At 45.0% G+C, this 18,938-nt stretch overlaps 1 protein-coding gene across 1 annotated transcript in view; it reads left to right on the forward strand.

Moving 5' to 3' along the window:
- The first annotated feature begins 468 nt into the window (after positions 1 to 468).
- EIF2AK2 (eukaryotic translation initiation factor 2 alpha kinase 2) overlaps positions 469 to 18,938 on the forward strand; it is a 41,440-nt gene continuing 22,970 nt past the window's right edge. Inside the window, exons 1-4 of the mRNA XM_034764931.1 lie at positions 469 to 1,166; positions 6,570 to 6,702; positions 12,059 to 12,179; positions 14,957 to 15,171. Coding sequence (XP_034620822.1) covers positions 839 to 1,166; positions 6,570 to 6,702; positions 12,059 to 12,179; positions 14,957 to 15,171 — 797 coding nt within the window. The 5' untranslated portion in view covers positions 469 to 838. The remainder of the gene's footprint in view (positions 1,167 to 6,569; positions 6,703 to 12,058; positions 12,180 to 14,956; positions 15,172 to 18,938) is intronic.

The raw sequence follows: 18,938 nt of genomic DNA on the forward strand, positions 1-18,938 counted from the left end.
TACCCAGGAAATATATTAGGCTGATGGAATTCATTAGATATAGTAATTGGCTAGAGTTAGGTGGCTCCCCACCTAGCGTGCTGGCTTTGGGGATCACATTGTAAGATGCCCATCTCTCCCCATTCATTACAGAGGGGTTAGGCGCCTAACTCAGGCTTTGTGGATCCTAGTGCATTGGCCTACTAAACCCACGATTGAGTGTTGTTCCTGTGATTTTGTAAGAGCCTGGCTCCCTTTTGCGGAGCTGGGCTGTTTTTTCTTTTCCGTATAATATTGTCAGATTCTCAAACCATTGCAGGTTCAAGAAAGCCAGTAATATCTCTAATCTTGTTGTAGGTGGCTGTGTATTGACTCCCTTTGATGCTGTGCAGTTGAAACCCATATTTTATAGTGTCAGCATTTCCTCTCCCCCCCGCTCCCCGGGAAGAAAGGGAAACAGCGGAAGGGGATGAATGGACTTGCTTGGGTATCTGCATGTAGCAGGGCAACTTAGCTAGAAGTCACAGGATGTCTGACCCTTTCAGTGACAATGGGGCCAGCTCCACCTATGCTGTAATTAATGGTCCCTGCCTGAGCGGGCAGGACAAATGGGGGCAGGGGTTAAGACGGCAACCACCCGGGCCTCAGAAGAAAAAGGCCTAAAAGAGCAGAGGCAGGAGCTGGGGCCGCAGAGGAGCGGAGTCGGAGCAGTGGCTGGTTCTGCAGGAGGGGCAGGCGGCTAAACTGCAGCCCCCGAAGGGGGAACCGAGGCTCAGGCCTGGGGAGGGGGCACGAGCGGAGCCCCGGGCTCTGCAGAGGCTCCCCGCTGAGTCCGAGCCCGAACCCGCGGGGCGGGGAGATGCTGGGTTTGGGCTCCCTCCTCCCTGCTGCGGCTCCTGCAGGGCAGCGGCTGCTTGAGAGGGGCAGCCCCAGCCCGCCTCTCTGCTTCCCCGGCCGCTCGGCTCTGCTCCCGGCACCCGCAGAGGAGGCGGGCCCGATAGGCGGCGGCGGCTCCTTTCGGTTTCGATTCCGGAGCCGATCCGGGGGCGGAACGTGGCGGCTGCTGGGGGCCGGGGGAAGCCGCTGCAAGGAAACGAAACCGGGGCCGAGCCGGCTCACTGCGGAGCCAGAGCAGGGAGCCGCTGTCGCTGTCCCGCTGCCCTCCAAGCGCCGTCCCCAGCCAGGCGGTGAGTGCGGGACGCGGGGGGAGAAGGGGTCGCTGCGTGGGCGGGTCGGGGAGAGGCTGGAGCTGTGGGGGAAGCGCAGAGGGAAGGTTGAGATTTGGGGGTCAGTCGGCCCCAGGGAAATCATCGGGCCCTTTCTCAGCCCGGCAGGCTCCTGCAAGGGGGGAAGGGGGGAGTCATTAGTACAGACTATAGAGGTTGACTGGGGGGGTAAGGGGTAGGATGGAGGAGATGAGCCGGGGTGCCCTGGCACTGGGTATTTTCTGCTTCCCCGAGACCTCTCACTAGGCTGCAGAGTGTGAATTGGAACAGGCTTGAACTTGCCCCGCACAGCCAGAGTTGGGCTAATGAAGAACTGGGCTTCTGGTCCTATGACAAAGAAAGTGTTAACATTGACATGGCTGTTTCTATCTCTGGAAACTAAAAAAGACAAAGAGGGGACTCTGCATCATTGGTGGCATCACTTACCTCAGCAACGTGACATGGCCAGGAAATAGGAGCAGTGCTGGGGACTGCAGGTAGTCTTGGGAAGCCACCAGTGACTTCTGTTCCCCTTACAGGGGCAAAATAAACGTCTAAATATAGGTGGTTAGCAGTCTCTAAGTAAGGGGTGGGCAAACTTTTTGGGCTGAGGGCCACATCGGGGAATAGAAATTGTATGGTGGGCCATGAATGCTCACAAAATTGGGGTTGGGGTGCAGGAGGGTGGCTCTGGGGTGGTGATGGGGTGGTGATGAGGAGTTTGGGGTGTAGGAGGGTGCTCTGGGCTGAGACCAAGGGATACAGAGGGTGGGAGGGGGATCAGGGCTAGGGCAGGGGTGCAGGTTCTGGCTGGGGCTGGGTATGAGAGGTTTGGGGTGCAGGAGGGTGCTCCGGGCTGGGATTGAGGGGTTTGGAGAGCAGGATGGAGATCAAGGCTGGTGCAGGCTCCAGGCGGTGCTTACTTCAAGTGGCTCCCAGAAGCAGTGGCATGTCCCTTCTCCGGTTCCTACAGAAAGGTGCGGCCAAACGGCTCTGCACGCTTCCCCATCCGCAGATACTGCCCCTGCAGCTCCCATTGGAGCACGTGGGAGCTGGAGTGGGGCCATGCCGCGGCTTCCGGGAGCTGCGTTGTGCGGCCCCCGACCCTGCGCCCCTGCTGGAGTGCCGGAGCAGGCCGAACCGCGTGGTGTAGCTCGTGGGCCAGCTTAAAACGGCTCGTGGGCTGCAGTTTGCCCACCCCTGCTCTAAGTAGAAGTTAATGCAGCCATTTCTTTTGGAAATGTGACACTTGTGTGTGGGCAGGGGAGGTTATGCTTATGATCCGTATCTCTGAAATACAGACCACTAGGCACCCAGTCACAACAATGGATTTGAAGTCCCACTGTTCCAAAAGTTTTATATTACAAAACAAATGCTACAAGGGAGTGTGGGGAGGGAGAAAATCATTTGGATATATTCTTATACTGCTGTATGAATGCCATGCTCCTCTGCAGCACTTGGCATGTTGAAATTCAGAGAGAGAAAGATGTTAATTGCATTCCCAGTAGTAGTGAATCAAACTGCTACCTTACCTCTGTGTCAGAAAGGAAACAAATAAAATACTAACACAAGTTAACTATAAGTAATCAAAAGAGTTGGGATATGATTTGCCCTGCTGCTGTTCCTAGTACTCTCAGATTGTTGGTCTTCCAAAGTTTCAATTTTTCTTTCTAAAATCGTATGACTTTAAACTGAGGTTTTAGATATAAGGATTCTTATTTCTATTCTTAGTGTAGTTCTTTATCTTTCTCTGTACATTAGGGTCCAGATTCTAAAAGATATTTAATAGGGCTGTCAGTTAATTGCAGTTAACTCACACAATTAACTCAATTAAAACTGCTATTAATTGCAATTAATTTTTAATAGCACTATAAAACAATAATATAAGTAAATTGGTGTTCTAAATATTTTTGGATATATTGATTTCAATTAAAACAGAATACAAAGTATACAGTGCTCACTTTATATTTTTGATTACAAATATTTACACTGTAAAAAAGAAACAAAGATATAGTATTTTTCAGTTCACCTCATACAAGTACTGGAGAGCAATCTCTTTATTGTGAATGTGCAATTTACAAATGTAGATTTTTCGTTTGTTATATAGCTGCACTCATAGGCGTCCACTTCTAATGGTGCCAGAGGGTGCTCGACCCCCCTCTGCCCCTGGCCCCACCCCGACTCCACCCCGTCCTGCCCCTCCCCTCTCGCCCCCCACTCCAACCCCTTCCCCAAAGTCCCTGCCCCAACTCCACCCCCTCCCTGCCCCTATTCGACTCCATCCTCAAATCCCTGCCCCAACCCCGCCTCTTCCCCGCCTCCTCCCCTGCGCCACATTCCCACTTCTCCCTCCTGGCGCTTGCTATAGCTGTTTGGCGGCAGCAAGCACTGGGAGGTAGGCAGAGGAGCGGGGACGCGGCGCGCTGGGGAGGAGGTGAGGTAAGGGAGGAAGCTTGGCTGCCAGTGGGTGCCCGTGGGTGCTCCAGCCCTGGAGCACCCACGGAGTTGGCGCTTATGGCTGCACTCAAAAACAAAACAATGTAAAACTTCAGAGCCTACAAGTCCACTCAGTCCTACTTCTTGTTCAGCCAATCGCTAAGACAAACAAGTTTGTTTACATTTTCAGGAGATGATGCTGCCCGCTTCTTACTTTCAGGTGACATTGTAAATGAGAACAAGCACTCCCATGGCTCTGTTGTGGCAGTATTGCAAGGTATTTACATGCCAGATACGCTAAATATTCGTCTGTCCCTTCATGCTTCTACCATCATTCCAGAGGACAAGCTTTCATGCTGACAACAGGTTCCGCACGGTAACAATCCAAACAGTGCGGACCGACGCATGTACATTTTCATCATCTGAGTCAGATGCTATCAACAGAAGGTTGATTTTCTTTTTTGGTGTTTGGATTCTGTAATTTCGGTATTGGAGTATTGCTCATTTAAGACTTCTGACAGCATGTTCCACGCCTCATCCCTCTCAGATTTTGGAAGGCACTTCAGAGTTTTAAACCTTGGGTTAAGTGCTGTAGCTATCTTTAAAAAATCTCATATTGGTACCTTCTTTGCATTTTGTCAAATGTGCAATGAAAGTGTTCTTAAATTGAAGAACATATGCTGGATTGTCATCTGAGACTGCCATAACATGAAATATAAGGCAGAAAGCGGGTGAAACCATGGAGCAGGAGACATACAATTCTCCTCCAAGGAGTTCAGTCAAATTTAATTAATGCATTTTTTTTTTAACAAGTGTCATCAGCATGGAAGCATGTCCTCTGGAATGGTGGTCAAAGCATGAAGGGGCATACGAATGTTTAGCATATCTGGCACGTAAATACTTTGCAATTCTGGCTACAAAAATGCCATGCAAACGTCTGTTCTCACCTTTAGGTGACATTGCAAACAAGAAGCAGGCAGCATTATCTCCCATAAATATTAACAAACTTGCTTGTCTTAGCGATTAGCCAGGGCCGGCTCCAGGCACCAGCTTAGGAAGCAGGTGCTTGGGGCGCCAATTCAAAGGGGCGGCACTCCGTCCGTTATCAGGGCGGCACGTCTGCATCTTTGATGGCAATTCGGCAGCGGGTCCCTCATTCCCTCTCTTCCTCTTTGAGCTGCTGCCCAATGCCACCAAAGAGGAAGAGAGGGAGGACCTGCCGCCGAAGAAGCCGTGCGATTTAGCTGCCGCCGAAGTGCTGCCACTCATTTTTTTAATTTTTTTTGCCGCTTGGGGCGGCAGAAAAGTTGGAGCCGGCCCTGCGATTAGCTGAACAAGAAGTAGGACAGAGAGAGCCTACAAGTCCAAAAATCAGGGGGTAGCCGTGTTAGTCTGTATCTACAAAAACAACAAAGAGTCTGGTGGTCTTTAAGGTGCCACCAGACTCTTTGTTGTACAAGTCCAAAAGTTTTACAATGTTTTGTTTTTGAGTACAGTTATGTAACAAAAAAAAATAATTCTACATTTGTAAGGTGCACTTTCAAAATAAAGAGATTGCACTACAGTACTTGTATGAGGTGAATTGAAAAATACAATATCTTTTCTTTTTACAGTGCATTTAATCAAATATAATATGAAGTGAGCACTATACACTTTATTCTAGGTTGTAATTGAAATCAATATACTCGAAAATGTAGAAAACATTCAAAAATATTCAAATAAATGGTATTCTATTATGGTTTAATGGTGCCATTAAAACTGATTAATTGCAATTATTTTTTTAAATCTTATGATTAATTTTTTTAATAGCTCGATAGTCCTAATATTTAGGTACCTAATTTCCATTGAAATCACTAGGAATTAGGCATCTTAAAGATCGTTGAGGATCGGGGCCTAAGTGCTCAGTCCCATTCATTCTCCTGTATTAATTGTTATTCTGAGGAGTCGCTGTCTCAAATTTCCTTCCTAGAAGAGTCACTATGGCCTGAAAACCATCAGCTTTTGCCAGGATTTGTTCAAACCCTTCTCTTACTGACTGGCCCTGCCCTGGCAGAGTCTGGTTTAGTTCTGAAATGGCGCTGGCACCCCTCCTGATTCTGTTGAACGCATGTGTATCTGGGGATGAGGTGGGGGAATACTGCTGCCTTGTTTATAAAGCTGGGCAATGCGTAAATCTTGCCTTGGCTAACAAAAGTGAGAATTCTGTAGACTTTGTATCTGTTTTTCAGTTGCACTGTCAAAAGTCCTCGGAAGAAATACTAAAGCATAACCTCTATGCTGGAAGCTAGGCTTCACCCCAATCTCCTTTTAAACAAACAAACACAAACACACACACTACACTTTTTATGCTGGCTTTTCAGCTTCAAAGAGCCACTGTCTACTTTACTTTTGTTTAAAAAAATAACCAACTTCTTGATAATTCTACTGATTTGGAGATATATATGTATTATCCCAGTTCAAATCTCTAAATCAGTTATTCCAATGCAAACTAATGTCTTCAAGAAACATTTGCAAGTCAACCGCTCTCCTGTTTTACTGCAAAGGAACAATCTATTTTAACATATTGACATTTCAGTTTCATATTCTGTAGCTGCAGGAGCAGGTTTCTTTAATAACTACATTTATATTACACTAGTGCCTGAGTAGGGTTAGTTTGTACTAGATTCTCCAAAAACATATAAAGACATGGCCCTTGCCCTGAGCAGTGTTTTTAAATAATAAACTGCAAGCAATTAGGTTCTATTACCAAGATGAACGAGTCTCACATACAACAAATATTTTCTGGCAAAGCAATCCTAGTGGTTCTCTGCATTTGTAAACATTTCCTTACTTTGCTCCAATACCCTTGAACAATGTGGGCTTCCATCTTTGTTTGTGTTTTTATTCCCTAAGGCAGAGACAAACACTGAGAATGCAAGATTATTTGTCAAAATTTCTTTCTCCTCACAGGTTGTGCCGAAATGGCAGAACATTATGTTAAGCCACAGTTGTACAAGGGAAAACTAAATGAATATTGTCAAAAGAATAAATTACTATTCGAGTATAAGGATGTCAAAGTGGAAGGCCCTCCTCATGATCTTGTGTAAGTTCACAGTGCATGCCGATAAATATTACAACTTATTTTAATGTGAGAATATGTAAAGTGCTGTGTAAGTACTGCAGCAGTGCTTAAGTGGTTATAGCTTGCAACAGCCCTAGAAATTGGTGGGTAGGAATATAACTTTTTGTTCTGAAGCGTGTGTGTGTGGGAGGAGGTGGTGTCAGGGAGCAGGAAAAGGTATTTATTATTACTGTGGTAGTGCTTATAGGCTGTAATCAAGAATCCGGGTACTGCTGAGCTAAGCACTGTACATGCACACATCAAAAAGTCAGTCCCTGCTCCAAAGCCCTTTAGACTGACCTCACACTTGTAAAAGCAACCCCCATCCTTTCATGTATTTATACCTGCTCCTGTATTTTTCACTTCATGCATCTGTTGAAGTGGGTTCTAGCCCACGAAAGCTTATGCCCAAATAAATTTGTTAGTCTCTAAGGTGCACAAGGACTCCTCGTTTTTTTTCTTAAAATCTCGGTAAGAGTTTACGTATTAGAGTCGTCATACAATATTGTCTTTGCATTTCTGCTGCACTTGCAGATTTTAAAAGACTAATGAAGTTGAGTAGCTCTCTCTGTGAGCAGTTTGCGTAAAATGGTGTATTGTGGATGTAAAGTCTCAGAACATGCATACTAACATTAGGAGCTTATAAGGAGTTGGCTAACAAGCACCTGTCACCCTTGGGCAAAATCTGTTTCCTTCTCTCATTTCCATCTTTGTGTTTTTTTTTCCCCCCATGTTGTCCCCGGTGTGTGGAATAACTAGCAAAACTAAACATCCCATGTCCCTCCACTCTTCTCAATGAGATCCCTCTTAAACATTGACTTCTGTAATGACCACCAGCACTAACCCACATCATATTCTTTTTTTAATCCTAACATTTCATCAGAGTACTAGAGAGTGAAATTGGAATAGCAAATATAAACCTCTAAAATCATTTCTCTAAGGCCTTGTCTACACTACGCAGTTAGGTCGACGTAAGCTGTCTTATGTCAACCTAATAATGTCTGTCTCTACACTACTTCCCTTCCGTCAATGCAACTCACCTGCTATGTCGACTCAATGACTCAACCTCCATGAGAGGCATAATGCTTAATTTGACATAGGTAGGTCGACGTAGTGGCAATATAGACACTGCGCTGCTGACTTCAACCTAACTGGGCTCCAGGAAGTGTCCCACAATGCTCCGCTGCAACCGCTCTGGCCACCGTTCTCAACTCTGCTGCCCAGCAGCCAAGTATGAAGGAAACAGCCCATCCCCTTTAAAAGGACTAGGAACTTTTGAATTTCTATTTCCTGTTTGTTTGGTGTGGAGTGCTTGCCTGCCCAGCTGATCATGAGGGCAGGGCCGGCTCTGGCTTTTTTGCCCCCCAAGAGCAGCGTGGATGCATCTGAGAAGTTGGAGTCCGAGGCCACTGCAGGCAACACTGAGGAGGAGTCTTGGACGAGGAGAATGGGAGACAGGCGAGCGGGCGATTCATTGTCCCAGAGAGCCAGGATCTGTTTGTAACCCTGGAGCAGTCCAGCCAGTCACAGCACAGCAACATGGCAGAATGTGATGCCAGGGCAGAAGCCTCTGGTGAGAACACAATTCCAATTAATATTTTGGAGTCACGTGTTCTTATATGCTATTTTTTTTATTTAAAAAAATCAGTTGAGGTAGAGTGGCTATTTGCTTCCCAGTGGCCACACCAGCTTGGCAGAGGGTGCCCTGAGAAAAAGACTTCGTACACAGGGATGGCCTGGGAATCCTCCATAGAGATCTCCAGGAAACTTTCATGGAGGTACTCTGCAATCCATTGTAGAAGGTTTCTATGGAGGGTTGCCTTATTTCTTCCACTTATTTCTGGTAGGATACTTTCCTGTGCCACTCCAGTATTAATTCAGCTGACATCATCGCAGTACACAGCATAGCAGCATAAGGACACTGTCTGTACCTGGATGCTTGGAGCAGCTGTTACCCTCAGGAGCATAATATCAGTTAGGGTCACCTACGGGAGATGGTGGTCATTTTCCGTTGCTCAAACCATAGTAACTGCGGTCACCCCCCTAGTGATTTTTTCCCCCCTTTTCCTCCATGCTTTACAAAACATGGCCATAGTTTGGGTGACAGGGGTCTCTGTTGACCCCAGAAACTGCAAGCCTCAGGCGCCAGAGAGCAGTAGCGGCAATGGGGAGGGAAGGAAAATGTTGTGGTGGCCACACACCACAGCAAGCCCTCCCCCCACATCGCTTCTGCAAAGGTTTGCCGTTTGGGGGGGGGGGGAGAATGCTTGTCCCTGACCTCCAGACAGTGTCCATGTTACAAAGAGGAGGTGGCATGGCCCCCTGGCCAGCTCCAGTACTGCCACAGGTTGCCCACCCAATGCTGGTGACGGTCTGGTGCTCATGCCCCCGGGTCATAACTCACCATGACTGGGACAGCAAACCGGTTCAATGAATACCTTGCAGAAATGAAAATGTTCTGCTTTACACTTGCTTGGATTCAGGGGAGTGATTTTTATATAGCATCTCTGTGCTAGACCCTACGTCTGCACTGACAGTGGTTCCTTTGTGCTTTGCATGGTTTACAGTGCAAAGTGTAGCTTTCAGCTTTTCCTCCACACCAGTGGAGAGGATCTCCCAGATAAGATGAAGGCGTGATGACATGTTTAATGAGATAGTGAACACCTCTGGGATGTGTGGACGCTGAGCAGAGGGCGTGGAGATAGCTCTCTCTGAAAAAATGGATGTGGGCAGGAGAGAAGCCCAGGAGAATGAGCATGGCATGCAGCAGGAGATACTGGGCATTCTGAAAGATCAGACGTGTCGAGGCATCCAGTTGACCTTCAGAAGAAACACCTTGAGGCTTGATTCCCTCTGTAGCCCCTGCAGAATGGCATTCCAACATCTCCATACTCTCCCTCCCCCCTCGCACATGTTCCACTAGGCAAGGGCGGACAGTGCAATATCTTTTCCACTCAACCCCAGGGGAGGGTGCCAAGAATAACAGCCGCACATAGGCAAGGCAGCTGTGCTTTTAAGGACAAGATGGATGTGTTTTTGCCCCTCACAACTTTATTCCACTCTCTTTCCAAGGTTCATTGCTTTTGTTAAATCTTTCGATGTTTATATCTGTGTGTAATAAAAGTCCATGTCTTGAAAATGAAATCATCTTTATTAATTCAAAGCCTGAGGGTAGTAGGGGAGGGGAGGGGTAGGGAAACTGAGGCACTGGGAAGGATGTGCACGAGAGAAACACTCAAGGTTCAGACTATGGGTAGGCACAATACAGAAAAGCAGTACATGTTACTGTGGATCATTACAAAAACAGATTTTCAAAGCCTCCCTGAGATGCATTGCTCCACTCTGTACTCTTCTTGTAGCTCTGGTATCTGGCTGCTTTAAAATTAGCAGACAGCCTGTCCACCTCCATGCCCCACCCCTGCGAAAACTTCTCTCTCTTCGCTTCACATGTATTATGAAGCACACAGTAGGCAGCTATAGCCATGGGGACAGTTTTTTTCAGCGAGGTCTAACCTAGTGAGCAGACTGCGCCAGTGACCCTTCAAATGGCCAAAGGCACATTCAACCACCATTCTGCACTTGCTGAGCCTGCTGTTGAACCACTATTTGCTACTGTCCAGATGTTTGGTGTATGGCTTCATGGGCCACGGGAGTAAAGGATAGGGTGTCTCCCAGGATCACCATGGGCATTTCAACACCACCAATGGTGATTTTTATGGTCTGGAAAGAAAGTTCCTGCTTGCAGCTTTCTGAACAGACTGTGTTCTTAAAGATGTATATGTCATATACCTTCTCAGACTATCCGGCATTGATGTCAGTAAAATACTCCCGGTGCTGCACCAGCGCTTGCAACATCATAGAAAAGTATCCCTTTCTCTTTATTTACTTTTTGGCAAGGTGGTCTGGTGCCAAGATAGGGATATGCACATCATTTATCGCCCCACTGCAGTTAGGCAACCCCATTGTGGCAAAGCCATCAAGTATGTCCTTCACATTGCATGGAATCACTACCCTCCTTAGCAGAAAGCGATTAATGGCCCTGCATACTTGGATCACAACAATCCCCACGGTGGATTACCAATTCCAAATTGATTCCCCACTGACTGGTACAAGTCTGGCATTGCAAGCTTCCACACAGCGATTGCCAGTTGCTTCTCCACTGTCAGAGGAGGTCTCATTTTAGTGTTGCTGTGCTGCGAGGCTGGGAAGAGCTCTACACGCAGTTTTGTATGTGCAAGGTCACTTTCCAGGACGTTCTGCAGCCACTGCTCGTCATCCCATACCTGCATAATGATGCGATCCCACCAGTCAGCGCATGTTTCTTGGCACCGGAGTCGGCGTTCCACCATGTTCAGCTGCTCCACGACTGACAACAGCAACTGGGAATTGTTTCATTCCATAGCTTCCAGCTGGGCATGTTCCGTGAAGCAGTTCCTCTCGCGGCCCTAGAAATACTTCAGGATAAGGCCTATGCTCACCACAATAGTGCACAGCTGAGTGGGGTCCATGCTTCTCTGGAGATGGTGTATGTCAGCTATGCCCGCCTTTTTAAAAAAAAGGCATGAAATATTGTGGGCTGCCGATGAAATCGGGAGGGAGAAAACTGCATCATGGGATGTTAAAGCCATGTTCCCAGTCACGGCTGTGAGAGTGTTTTAGTCCTATGAGGCATTGTAAGCCTTTCCCAACCCCACCCTGCGACGAGTTGCACCGTGGGATAGCTGCCCACAGTACACTGCTCTCTGCATTGATGCAAGCGCTGCTAGTGCGGATGAGCTCCACGGACACAAAGAGTGTGGTGTGGACATGCACAGCCAATTTAATTACTGCAGCAGCTGGATGTCGATTTAAGTCGACTTCAGTTTGTAGTATAGATGTGCCCTTAGTAAAATAATGATGCAGTGGCAGACCCAGGGTGGATGTCATTTCATTTATGTAACCAAGGCAGGCCGGCCTTCTCTTTTCCCGCAATCTGGAGCAGTGAAGAGCATCCTGGTGTTAGGCCCCTCCAAGTCCTTGACATGTATCAACAGATTCAAGCTTATCCATTGCAATCTTAATGCACTCTTCAGTGCTTTTGTAAAGCAGCTCGGTGTTTATAAATGTTATAGTATGAACATGTGATTAAGGAAGAGGGAAGATATTATTTATAAGAACACTTGAAGCTTCCAAAGAATTATGAAAACGGGGTTTGGGAGATGATAAACACCTGAATACTTAAGTACTTGCATAACATTTCATAGTGCTCTAAAGATAAATGAACAATGGAATCTCGATAAGGTCCTTAAGCATATGCCACAATTCAGCTGTGTTCAGTGAACAGTTTTCTTTATTGCAGGTTCACTGTCATGGTTGTAATAGGTGACAGAGAGTATCCTGTAGCTACAGGTAAAAACAAGAAAGAGGCAAAAGAAGAGGCCGCAAAGGCAGCATGGGATAGCATAGCACAGGAAAATCAAGTAAGTAAACAACATCTTTTGTTTAAAAGTAAATGATAAACTATCATTGTTTTGTTTGGGTCAGAGGGCTTAGAATGGGTCATCTTCTAATGTAGCCCCTGAATCATGATATAGGCAATTCACATGGTCTCTAAACTCTGAGTGACAGGTGTCTGTCTAGTCTAGAAAATTGTTAATTAATGGCAATTCTACTACATGTCAAAGCCAAAACTAAAATCCTCTAGTCCTGGTTTGTGGGACCAAAAAGCCCAACAGTGTGACTAGATATCACCTGCTCTTTTTTAGAACATCCTCTTTCCTATTTGTAAAAAGACATTTTTCCAGACCAAGTGGATCTATTAGAAATTTCTCTGTTGGGAAAAGAATGTCCTTTTATAACATTCCATTAGAGTTTTTTCCAGACTTTTAATTCTTTTTTATATTCTTTACAGTTATTTTTGGAAAAGATATTCACATCAGTCATGAACATTTAAAAAAAATCAGTGTCCACATTATAGTTTAGAAAAAAATGTTTAGTTTCAGAACCATAATGGGGGGGGAAAGTGAAAGGGATAAATTGATGCTAAATACAACCTGTTAAATTGAGGTATTACTGGAAAGGAAAATAAAAGTATATTTAAAAAAAAAATCTGCAAGTCTGTCATATAGACATCTTCTTCTAACAAGACTCTTCTTTTCAAAGATGTTGAATAAACATGACCCAAGAGCTAAATCCATCTTCATCTGACCATATATTGCAGAATGAAAGTGCTTCCAGGAAAATAGGCTGTAAGAAGGAGTTGTGATCTGAAAGTTCATTATAGTCCCATTTTCTAGGCATACATTTTCAAGCTAAATGTCTCCAATTAAACTTTTTCATTGATCGTCTCTAAGCAACAAATTACACTTGGGGGACACAAGTGAATCCAGAATACCAAATATTAAACACTTCATGCAAGGCATATTTAATCTATCTAGCAAGTTACATTGTATTTCTCTGTCAGTAGAGAGTGAGAGGCATTTTGTCAGACCTCACTGAATTCTCCCTTTTGAGATGTAGTGCCCTGAACTGAACAGAGCAAGATAATTAATCATTTTCATGTGGTAGTCCTGTTAAAATATGTCATTTGTGTTTATTGCAATACTCATTATTTCTCATTACTGAAATATATTACATTTATTGTTCACAATGGCCATACCTGGGGTTAAGGAGTTGAATGGTGAAGACTGTTTTACGGAGCTGCCGAGTAGAGCTGGCTGGAAAGCTTTCTTGTTTTGTTTGGTTCTCCTCACCCCAGAGGAAAATCTTGTGGATTTTGGCCAAAAATCAAAAACTGAAAAATTTCAATTCTGAAATGCCACAGTGGTGCCTCCTTGGGAGTTGTAGTTTGGATGTCTCGTGTTTTGTGTAGGCTAGGATCCCTGATCAGGACTGCATCTCTTATGATGAACCATAGCATTCCTTTTGGGTCGGGGGAGGCAGTTCATCCTGGCAGCTCAAGCCTGTGGCGCATCATGGGAGATGAAGTCTAGCTGTAGAGCCTGGCCCATAGAGGAGAATGGGAGCATGACGTACCTGAATGACAACTTCCACAAGAGACAGAGGCTGCATTTCAGAATTGAATTATTTCAGTTTCTTCCTGACCTCCTCTTTTTAGCATTCCAGGGAGCGAGCAATATTTCTGCAAGGCCCATGCGTACTTCACAGTCCTGTATAGAATGTATATTTCTACCTGGTGCATCTCATGAATGCAATAACTGGAAGGAGGTGTTTTGCAAACAGAAAAGCACTCTGTATTGGTTGGTGTCCAAACATGGGATGCGGAACAATGGCCTGTCATGGAAACAAATAGTCTAACCGAATAAGAACCATACTCAAAACAACAATGTTCACTAGGCCAAACCTGCACTGAGTCAAGTTCCAGTCGGAGCTTTATTTTATGTGAATGACTATTGCTTGTGGGGAAAAATGCTGGAACAAGAGGTTTAGCTACTGTAGGTTCAGTACCAGTATTACAAGTATTCCCCCTACGCTGCCTCATCCTTGAACTGCAGGGACCTCAGTAAGGGGTTGGAGGAGAGTACTTTAGTCTTCAGGTACTTGCAGATACCTCTGCAAAGAGGTTAAAGGCTGAAACTGGTGGAGATGGTGATTATCGTGTATGGATACCTATTGAGAGCAGTTACTCACTTCAGTGGCCACAAAACAGTCATCAAATGTTAATTTGATCAGGATTCAAACTTAAATAACTGCTTGTCTTTAGATACAAAAAGCACCGAGCACAGAACTAAGGGAATTCAGCCTGACACCTACGCATCCTAATGTCATTCAATACTTGCTAGTAGGTGAAAGACTTTAAACATTGAATAGTAGCAGATGGTGAATCCCAGTGGTGATTGAACCTGGTCATATTCCAAATAAAAAAAGCTCTCAACCATGCTTGTAGCTGTTTCCATCACTTTGTGCTGATTGAACAGAGATTGTAGGCTTCAGCGTGAGTCACCGGCAGGTGACAATCCTGAAATCTTCTTATATAGATTTGTTGATTATAAACTTTTTTGCAAAATCTACAATGGGATAGTAATTATCCAGGATGGCTCTCTGCTTTACAGGGCCAGTACACCCCATTAGTGGCGATTGTGAAGTGGTTTATTTTTAAAACGTGAAATGTCTATAACGGTTGGTTAAGGATTCACAACCCCTGCAGTTATACCAGCACTCTCATAATGCTCATTTGGTGCTATTTGGTAACTTCAAACCTTTCAAGCTATGCATATTTTGTATATTTATTTTGTAGACTAAACGGGCTTCACTCCCACAAACTCCACCGCCGCAACCATCGCCGCAACCATCGCCACCGCCGCCACCACCATCATTGCCAATAGCGTTTTCATCATTGGAAGAGATACAGCCACTTGACTATATCTCCATGCTTACCAAATATGGACTAAAACATAACATAATGATTGACTATAAATTAGCAGATGAATCTGGACCAGCCCATAAAAAAACGTAAGATGTAGTTAATGTTGTTAATTCCTTCTGCTTCTTCTCTCTATTTGCCTGCTCTGTTGTTTCTTTACGTGGATGCTTTTAAATGAGTCTCCAGAACTGCAATCATGTACTTGCTGCTAAAGTCAAAGGGATCTGTCACAGTGACCTGCTTGAGGAAAGGGCATTTTTTTGTATCTGTTACTGGAATGAGATCTACCCACAATTGAAACCATAGTGGGAGGAATTAAAAGTGAATTGAATCCAGATAGCGGTGGAACTATTCCAATATCTGTTTCCTAATAACTGCTCCCAAAAGAATGATATTTAGCAAGGTATATCTTCTTTAAAAATATTGACAGTTTGTGACATTGCCAGTGCATGACCCCCTAATTACTCCCTTACAAATTTCTGATCAAATCAGCTTTTGAGATTGGTTTAACAGTCCTATAAACCAAGGAATTAAACCTGTTACCATTGAAGTCACTGAGAGTTGTTACTGCTTTCATAGAGAGCTGAATAAGTTCCCAACTGCTAAAACACAATCTTCAAAGGAGAAAACATGGCTATTTGTACATTATGAGAAGCAAAACAATTCATAAAGGAAGCCTGGCTTTCAGTCTCAGGGCTGGCTCTAGGATTTTTGCCGCCCCAAGCAAAAAATTTGCCGCAACTGCCCAAGCAAAAAAAAAAAATGCTGCCCTTGGAATTGTGCCACCCCAAGCACATGCTTGCTTTGCTGGTGCCTAGAGCTAGTCCTGTTCAGTCTTGTCCAAAGGAAGCCTCAGCAAACAGCCTTTGCTGTAGCTAGCTGGTATCTGTGCAGAAGTATGCTACTTCTGAAAAACATCTGGCAGTTGATTCCTCAGTTTCACCTTACTTCCGGATTGGGGCTTGATTCAGCAGCTTCCTAGTTTAGAAGACAACAAAACTCTTCTTTTCCTTCTGATTCTTTTTGCGGCTTCTCTAATTAAGGCTCCTTCCTTGCCTATCAGACCTTAGCTTTCAGATCCTGCTTCCAAGTCCTGGTTACTCTGGTAATCCTTAAGGGGTAGGTTTCTTTTCTCAGCCCATTGAAGGGGTTTAACCCTTTTGTGCTTCATCCAGGAATGGAGCACAGATACCCTATCACAGAGACAATACTGAAACTTGATAGAATGATAAAACAATGGTGGCATAACTTATTATTTTTATTACAGAAGCATCCAGATGTCACTGTTATAACCATTGTCCCATTGTACAAGGCATTGTGCATTCAGTAGAAAACAACAGCCCCTGTCCCAAAGAGTTCAAAGTCTAATTGAGATTAGTCATAATAAGTGGGTGTAGATCATGAAAGAGGAATTAGGAAAGAAACAGGTAACAGTTATAAGAATACATGGTTATATAGATTAGCTATAAGCTTAACTTACAAAATTGTCAAATTTGTTTAAATAGTTGCATGAGTAGCTCCATTGACTTCAGTGGGACTACTCACGTGAGTGAAAATAAGCATGTACACATATACTGGATTGGGGCTTTCATGTAAGCTCTTTGGATCAGAGATTGTCTCTTTTTATATATTCACATCATAGTAGCCATCTTACTGTAAAATTCGAATGGAAAAAGTCGTAGTTTTTATCTCGATAGCCAGTGGAGGTAAACCCCCTGTGGGGGGACTAGTTATAACAAGGTAAAAGCTATAGTGCATTGTTTCCACTAACAGTAGACGCTGAAATAGTTAACTTATAAAAAGACACCTTTTATTGCAGTGAATACATAGCCTTGGTTTTCTCTGCAGAGGATAGTGGGGAAGATATCTATTATTTTCAGATAATAAAGACCTATTGTTAGAAACGGTTGCCAGGTGTCCAGTTTTTGACCAGAAAATATGGTTGAAAAGGGACCTGGCAGCTCTGGTTAGCACCGCTGATTGGGCCATTAAAAGTCTGGTCAGCGATGCAGCAGGGCTAAGGCACGCTCCCTACCTGGCTCCTCGCGGCTCCCCGGAAGCAGCGACATGTCCCTGTAGCCCCTAGGTGGAGGGATGGCCAGGGGGTCTCTGTACGCTGTTTCCATCCTGAGCACTGGCTCCGCAGCTCCCATTGGCCAGGAACCATGACCAGTGGGAGCTGCGGGGGCGGTGCCTGCAGGCAAAGGCAGCACGCACTGTGCAGAGCTGCCTGGCCGCACCTCTACCTCAGAGCCTGTCGCTGCTTCCAGGGAGTCGCCCGAGGTAAGCGCCACTTGGAGCCTTCACCCCGCACCTTCTCCCACACCCCAACCACCTGCCCCAGCCCGGAGCTCCTTCCTGGAGCCTGCACCTCATCCTGCATCCCAGCCCTCTGTCCCAGCCCTGAGTTCCCTCCCGCACCCAAACTCCCTCCCTGACACTGCACCCCATCCTGCACCCAAACCCCCTGCCCCAGCTTGGAACCCCTTCCTGCACTCCAAACCCCTCGGCCCCAGCCCGGAGTCCCCTCCTGCACCCCAAATCCCTCACCCACCCTCCGCGTCCCAGCCTGGAGCCTCCTCCTGCACCTTGAACACTTCATCTTTGGCCCCACCCCAGAGCCCGCACTCTCAGCCCAGAGCCCTCACCCCCCTCCTGCAATCCAAACCCCTGCCCCAGTTCCGAGCCCTCTCCTGCACCCTGAACCCCTCATTTCTGGCCCCATCCCGGAGCCCTCACCCCATCCCACACCTCAATCCTCTGCCCTAGGCTGGTGAAAATGAGCAAGTGACTGGGGGTGGTGGAGAGTGAGTGACAGAAGGAGGGGGGAAGGAGTGAGTGGGGGCAGGGCCTTGGGGAAGGGGCAGATAGGGTTGGGGTTCGGGGCAGGGGAAAGATGTTCGGTTTTGCTCAGTTAAAATGTTTGCAACCCTATTAGAGTGCGAGGTATCAAAAGAGGTATTGAAACAAATTGATAAATTTAAAAAGCATCAATTCATCAGCGACACATCCAACAGTTCTGAATGAATTAAAGAATGATGTGTCTGAGCTGCTAACAAAAAAAATGTAATTCATTAAAATTAGCTATTGTAGTGGAGGGTCTGAATGTTGTGCTTATCTTTTTAAAAATGTGGTAGGGTAACAGGAATTTCTAACCAAAGAGCCCTAATTCATACCAGGTAAATTTTGGCTGAAATAATTAAAAATAGAATTATAAAACACCTACATGAACATGGAAAGATATGCCCTGATCTTGCAAACATGTGTGTTTAAAGGCAATGGGACTAATTGGGTTTAATGTTAAGCATGTATATGAGAGTTTTCAGGAGCAGTGTCTTAGTTTGGAATCTATTTCCAAACTGTCTTTATAATTCTTATTACCCTGTCACAAATCCATGTTCTTTTTCTAGCAAAATGACTTGTCATAGCAGTATTTTTAAATAAAATACATTTAGTAGTTTATTCAGGGTGAGAAGTGCTTTATGTTTAAGAAATTGCTTTTTAAATTGGTAGCTTTCAAACTGACTTCAGTGCCCCTTTAAAGATAAACTTACTTAATTCAATTGTGATTTAAAAAATAACCTTATTCTTGTTTAATGCCATTAAGATTTTTCACAGAATCTGTCCTGATAAATCAAACACAGACTTTACAATTCTTCAAATAACATACTCTTCTAGGCTAAGTTGTTATTACAATTTTAAATTTAAAAAATACCTTCATAAGGAAGTAGTCTTAAAATCTACATTCAGGATTTTCAAATGACTAGTAGTTTTTGGGTACCTTATTTAAGATGCTTTATGGGACTGACTCCTCAGAAAATGCTAAGGCCTATCTTCTAAAAATCAGACCCTTTTA

Source organism: Trachemys scripta, chromosome 3, assembly GCF_013100865.1.
Source record: "Trachemys scripta elegans isolate TJP31775 chromosome 3, CAS_Tse_1.0, whole genome shotgun sequence".
Lineage (NCBI taxonomy): Eukaryota > Metazoa > Chordata > Testudines > Emydidae > Trachemys > Trachemys scripta.